We start from the raw sequence: 6,796 nt of genomic DNA on the forward strand, positions 1-6,796 counted from the left end.
TTATTATGTTCCTAAATAACTGAAATTTCTATTATTAAACTAATATTACATATTGTATGCAAATGTATTCATAAAATTTTGAATATAAAAGTTTATTCATGTCTTTTCTCGTTGTATTTTTGCATATATTTTTATTTTTTATTTATTTATACACTAATACAGTTGTAATTACAATAACTAAATAAGGAAAATGTATTACTTGTACAATTAGCATATGAATACTTTAAATTCAAATTGGTGTTTTTATTTATAAAACTTAACGTATTAATACATCAAGGATACAAGTATTTTAAAAAATTTAATGTATTAATACATCAAACAAGGTAAAGTAGTACAATTTTAGAATATGAATACAACAATTTGAAAAATGGATACACTATTGTTAACAAAAAAATGAATACACCAATATATTATAATATGAATACACTATTGTTAAATAAGAAAATGGAAAAACAATAGATTGTGTTTGTATCAAAGTGTGTAAGTATTCGACTATATAAATTTTTTTTAAAATTAGCAAAACGTCGATCTATTTTTTGTAAAGTTTTCTATAATACTTGAGGTTTTACATTAACTTAGGTATTTATTTATAAAAATATAGTGTTGATGTATCCAACTATACTTGTATTGCCTAATCAAATTGGATAAATTACTTATGTATCCAAATATATTTGTATTTACAATCACCATTTTATTAATATTACAATACAATTATCTATGTATTTAAGTATTATTAAATATAAACATTTGACATTTAATTGAACCACAAATATAAGTATAATGAATTGAACCACAAAAATCACTACTACAATCATACAAAAGGATCTTGAATTGGAAGGAATTGGGGGGGGGGGGATACAAAAAAATCTGTAATATAAGGATATTGATGAAAGAAAAGGTATGAATACATAATTAATTATGAGTTTAATAATAATATTCCTATTTATTATTTATTTATATTAAATATAAAAAAATTATTATTGATATACAATTAAATTTGCTATTTATTGTATAGTTATAGTCATATAACATAAAAAAATTAAACTATAGTTATATTATTTAAATATATATTGAAGTTTGCCATATTATGTAGTTTTTCCAAAAATATTAAGTCCAACCCCACTTATTTTAAGGGTTGGGTTGGGCCGACCTCATGGGCCAAACCCATTTTGACGACTCTAGATATCAAACCCAAATTTCTACCAAACATAGTACTTAAATACCAAATGGTCCTTAAATTTTTTAAATTCCTTCTAAGGCAGTTTATATAACTTAATTTACTTTCTTATGAGCTATGCTTGCACTCATAAATTTTCTATGCATTAATAACCTATTACTAATAATAAAAAAAAAAATAATAATAATATAATGAAGGCAGGTGTGACTTGACAGTGTCAAAAAAATATGTGTCTTACGTTTCAGATTTAAGAGGCCTTATTTTTTTTTTATAATAATAGGTTATAAATTATTATTTTTTAATAAATATTAAATACTATTTGTAGAAAAAGTAAACACTTTATGAAAATTAAAGGGATCAATAGAAGAATTTGACATATTTAAAGTAACATTTTATGCATCATATTTGTTAGTTTATACATGATAAAAATATTAGATTGTTTAACTGTTCTCACTTATAATATAAGTTCTATATGATTAATGAATTTTAATCTTATTATATGTCAAATGATTTACCTAACAAATCTTCAAGAAAGAAAGTATTTAATGGTTAAAAAGAGTATCGTCATATTTCAATCTCTTTTTAAATATTTTATGAATTAATGTAATTTTTATGATATATCTTAAAAAAAGTATACTATTTTTTGATATAGACATGAAATAAAATTTATAATAAAATAGTCTCCAAGCATCTTAACCAAAATATGATCTAGAACTTACATTTTCCTTTTATTACTGGGTTCTGGCCTGGTAAATTTTTCTATGGGCTTTAGTTCGGGTTTTAAAACAATACCCAAAAAAAAAAAAAAAACCGAGAATATTCCATCGAACAATTAGGGTTTACTGTGTAAAGTGCCACCGACCCGTTACCGTATAAATACCCCTTCTCCGTCTTTTCACCAAAGTGCCGCGTACTGCTAATTGCTAATCCACAGACCATACTTGAGCAAACATCAAAGAAGCAAAAATGGAGCAGACTTTCATCATGATCAAGCCTGACGGTGTCCAACGTGGCCTGGTTCGTCTTCCTAAATCGTGTTTCTTTTAGATCTATCACTTTGAGATTTGATTCAGTATGTATTTTTGTTTAATAAATGTTACAAATTGTCAATTTTGTATCTTAGTTTACTAAATCCTTGATACGGCAGGCTCTTTTTTTTTTCTTCTTACTGTGCACTTATTTGAATGTTATGCTTCAGGTTGGTGAGATTATCAGCAGATTTGAGAAGAAAGGATTCTCTTTGAAAGGTAAAATTTAATCAATTATTAAGAAGTATGATTAATTTAGTACTCGATTTATTTAATGTCCCTATTACAGCACAAAACACTTATGATTAGTCAGGACCCACACCGTAATGATTTTTCAATTGAGGTTTGTTTATTTACATTAGAGTAATACTGATTTGAACAGTTTAGTATGTTTCCCTTTGCATCCTGGCGTAATTATTATTGCTGATACATTATCCAGCTAATGTGTCATTGTTACCGTTAAAAGAATTCTTTTGATTTTGAATTTATTTTAGTTTTTTTTGACTATAATTGTTGATTTGGGTTGTGATTTTTACTTTGCATGTATACAGGCTTGAAGCTCATTACTGTGGACCGTGCCTTTGCTGAGAAGCATTACGCAGACTTGTCAGCTAAGCCTTTCTTTAATGGGCTTGTTGAGTATATTGTTTCTGGACCTGTTGTTGCTATGGTCTGGGAGGGTAAGGGTGTAGTTGCCACTGGCAGGAAGATCATTGGAGCAACCAACCCCTTGGAGTCTGCTGCTGGAACCATCCGTGGTGATTTTGCTATTGACATTGGCAGGTAAAACATTTGTCTATATGAATAAACTACATCTACTTGTTATTTTTTAATGATCAACCTGCATGAATTTATTATAGAAGCCTGGTGATGTTACTAGTTTTCTGTTTACTGTTCTTGCTTATTGCCCCGATCTTGAACATAGTGCTGATGTATAAGACCTCAACTTGTTTGATTACAGGAATGTCATTCATGGAAGTGATGCTGTTGAGAGTGCTAGGAAGGAGATCGCTCTTTGGTTCCCTGAAGGAATTGCAGAGTGGCAGAGCAGCCTTCACTCTTGGATCTATGAATAGAAGAGTTTTATGAATTTAGAACTCTCTTTATGGTGTTGCCTGTTTGGTTTTAACTTATGAATTTTGTATGTCATTTGAATCCAGAAGTTTGGTATTTGAGATTTAATGATGTCCCTTATTTCTAGCATATTTTATATGTGATATTTGATCTTGTGTATGTGCCGTTTCAAGCTAGTGAATTTTAATCATCTGCTTGCTTCACTTGTTTCTCTATTTTTGTAAAAGAAAAAAGCAGCTTGAATTTTTTCAAAAAACAGTGTGTAGCGTTACCTTAATCGTGTGCTGTGGCTCTATAAATGGTAGTTGGCGTATGTATCCGTGCAATTTGCTCTTAAGATTTGGCAACTTCAGTGCTTGGGAAGTAAATACTTGGTTCAGTGTCATATTATTACTGCAATCGACTTTTGACCGAAAGGGGTCAGTATTTTGGAGCTTAGTCTCTTCTGGCATAATAACCAGTTTAAAGTAAGGTCTGTTTATTTCTTGTTAGGTGTTTATCTGAAAAATATCCAGCAAAAAATAAATAAATTATGAAGGCGTGGCACGACTGCCTAAAGTTGACATGTAGAATTCTCTCACTTAAGCCTTTGTCCATGGTTTAGCTGTCGATACTTGTTCTCATTGCTCATGAGCTGGCAAATGCCCACAAGCCGGTTAATTCTAGAAGGGAAGGGGCACGGGATGTAACTACATGTTGCCGGTACTAACCAAATTTTGGAGCCGAGTAATGAACGCTAATTTTGTTAATAATATGACACAGGAGACACAGGTTATGTTGAGGTGACTGCTAAATCAACAGATGTTGTAAGTTGACACACCAACAATCTTCGGTTAGGGAACCCAAAGATGGATTCTCCTTTTGACATGATCTCACAAGTAGGTTAGTGGGCAATCATAGGTGCCTTTTAAAATGATTGTGGTATATTTAATTACATTCCAAAAGGATTCAAGATATAAGATGTACGAATACAGGCCACGCTGAAATCACAATCTCTTTCGGGGTTCAGTCAGTTTATGCAGACACGTCTTGGTCTAAAGTATTACAAAGTCTTGTTTATAGACAGACTATTGATGGTTACCACCTTACGAGTTAATTAAAGAGAAAGGTAGTCTTCTGAAGGCAATCTTGAAATTCCTACCATCACTACTGATACCAATCATCAGGTGTGACCCTTTCCAAAATCAAGAAACAGGGGAATGACATGTACTTGCTCTAACATTAATTCCAATTTTCCCTATCCGCTGACTTCTACAAAGTAACACCCACTATCCAAAGCTACTACGCAACACCACCACCAACAAATGCCACAAAACATGCATACGGAAGCCATTCTCATTTTCTTAAAAGTCAAGCCTACAGACACTATCGACTAAGAAGGTTGTATGATGGTAAATCTTCGAGCTGTGTAATGTCTTCTTGCAGTAGCTCCTCTTCTAGTTGACGACGAGTAGCCTTCATGACCGCCTGCAACCACATAGCATATCTAAAATCAGGAATGCAGGGATTCTACACGTTCACATGTTGTGTAATACGAAGTAGTAAGATATCCGTAGTGAATTTCTCTGATTGAACCCAATGGCTAAAATACAACTAGATAATTACAACAACAAAGAGTCAACAAGTTACTCCGAAACCACTATCCAGTAAAAGCAAAATTGCAGACTGCTCTGTTGCCAAGGATTTCACATCTCCTTGATGTTAAGATAATGCTAGCCAAAATGAAACAATTAAGAAAAACATTTAAATAGAAAGGACATGAAAATTTTTTCAAATGGAAAAGAACTGGATTAGGCAGCAGCAGAATTTGATCATTCCATATCCATAACTAAATATCAGTAAGCTGAAAATACATACATTGAAGTCCATATATGATGCGCGCATGGCAAGCCACTGGTTATCCATCAGCTTAAATGTGATGCAATATAGCAGATCAAACGCTGATTCATTTTCTGTAAAAATGAAACAACTTCGCTTAGAAGAGCAAAGGAAAAATGCAGATGAAAGTACGACTTCTCATTTGTGAAGGACTATATAAAGATTCACTGACTTCCTCTTATTCAACACAGAAGAGAAGTAGAAACAAAAAGACATATCTAATCGCAGTAAAGAATGCATCAAAATGAAAGAGAAATTAGCAGCACTTTACGAAAAACTGAAGTAGAGACAGATCTAAAAAAAAATGTACCTGCAAGAAACTTCAAGAAAGTAGCCCCCACCAAATTTCTGGGTTTTACTGAAGAAATAAAAGCACAATTAATTACGATATCAAAACAAGTTTCCAGGGAGAATTAACCATCTTTGGTTGGACTATATACTTGTGCAAGAGAGACTCTGCATTGATTGTTAGAAACTCAAATCTCATTTTTATTAGATGGACCTACTTAAAAGCATATAGACTGGAATTCTGTCAAGACTTTCACAACTTTGAGTATATAAAAGAGTGTAGATGTGGTACACGTACAAGCTTCTAGATCAAGCATCTGGATAAGCATAAATGTGATATTGACACCAGCAACAGCAAATGGGTATTCCCAAATTGCTCTATCACCTTCCTGCTTTCGGAGAAGATCCTGGAAAGATCTCTGCAAATAAAATTACGAAAAGAGAATAAATAGATGAATCTAGAACTATATACTGTCGCATAACCATTATATTGGTTAACTGAAACTTACTTCTGAACAATCCTTCTTTCACATATCCACAATTATTTCACATAAATCAAGATGATGATGTGCACTTCTATAGATAATTGTTGGTGTGATAGAGACAGAAATTATTGAATTTTTGTTCATGGATGTTATAGTATGCTCTTATAAATCTTTCTCCAAGTTGAGTAACACAAAGCCCTTTATTTTACTAATAGTAGACACTCAAATATTTCACATAAAATGACAAGATCCAGAGTGGGAAAGATCAGTTTTGTTGATTCATAGATGCCTGAATAATAGGACAACAGTTCTAATTTAATTGTACAAATTTGAAGGCCTCATTCACCTGAGCAAGTTATTCAAAGGGAGAATAAAATATGCAATTTAGCAGAATTATTTTCAGAAATTCATCTAACATCAAGCTCACTGTGCTTGGTTCAATCTTTTCTGAAAAGTATTTAGTAGATCTATCAAAGTTCATTATAAAGGCTTATTCTAGCATGCCGATCATCCTTTCCGTGATTTTCTCCAAAGCTTACCATAGAGAAAAGTAATTGATAAACAGTTAACTTCTAAATTAAATGATTATTGTTAAAGACAAATATACAGCCTTCTCCTGAATGTAACTTTTCCAGTCAGGATACATATGATATATAAACCACTTATGCCATCATATCACACAATCCAACATCACAAAACCAATTCAGATTTGACGTCCAAGGCATAATTTTGTGCTTACTTTGAGGGTCTCCAAATACACAACTTTCCAACTAAATATATACGATCCAGCAAAAGTTAGGGAGTGGGAAAATATTGTTGCACATATTTTTTTTTTAATTTATGGTACCTCCACTCCGATCCCCACC

The 6,796-nt window shown here is 31.9% G+C and overlaps 2 protein-coding genes across 3 annotated transcripts in view; one reads left to right on the forward strand and one right to left on the reverse strand.

The window, feature by feature from the left end:
* Positions 1 to 1,992: 1,992 nt before the first annotated feature.
* LOC107008143 (nucleoside diphosphate kinase) lies at positions 1,993 to 3,482 on the forward strand. Its single transcript, XM_015207071.1, has 4 exons — positions 1,993 to 2,194; positions 2,376 to 2,424; positions 2,757 to 2,988; positions 3,167 to 3,482. The coding sequence occupies exons 1-4, from the start codon at positions 2,144 to 2,146 to the stop codon at positions 3,279 to 3,281; spliced, it is 447 nt and encodes a 148-aa protein (XP_015062557.1). The 5' UTR covers positions 1,993 to 2,143; the 3' UTR covers positions 3,282 to 3,482.
* Positions 3,483 to 4,166: 684 nt separating this feature from the next.
* The window catches only part of LOC107008170 (ELMO domain-containing protein A-like), a 7,216-nt gene continuing 4,586 nt past the window's right edge, over positions 4,167 to 6,796 (reverse strand). The window contains exons 6-9 of one of the 2 annotated variants that reach the window (XM_015207096.2): positions 5,744 to 5,864; positions 5,468 to 5,515; positions 5,137 to 5,231; positions 4,167 to 4,746 (exon numbers count right to left, since the gene is read on the reverse strand). In XM_015207096.2, the coding sequence (XP_015062582.1) occupies positions 4,645 to 4,746; positions 5,137 to 5,231; positions 5,468 to 5,515; positions 5,744 to 5,864 (366 nt within the window). In that variant the 3' untranslated portion in view covers positions 4,167 to 4,644. The remainder of the gene's footprint in view (positions 4,747 to 5,136; positions 5,232 to 5,467; positions 5,516 to 5,743; positions 5,865 to 6,796) is intronic. The other variant, XM_015207097.2, reaches the window with a different exon arrangement.

This window comes from Solanum pennellii, chromosome 1, assembly GCF_001406875.1.
Source record: "Solanum pennellii chromosome 1, SPENNV200".
NCBI classification, from domain to species: Eukaryota; Viridiplantae; Streptophyta; class Magnoliopsida; order Solanales; family Solanaceae; genus Solanum; species Solanum pennellii.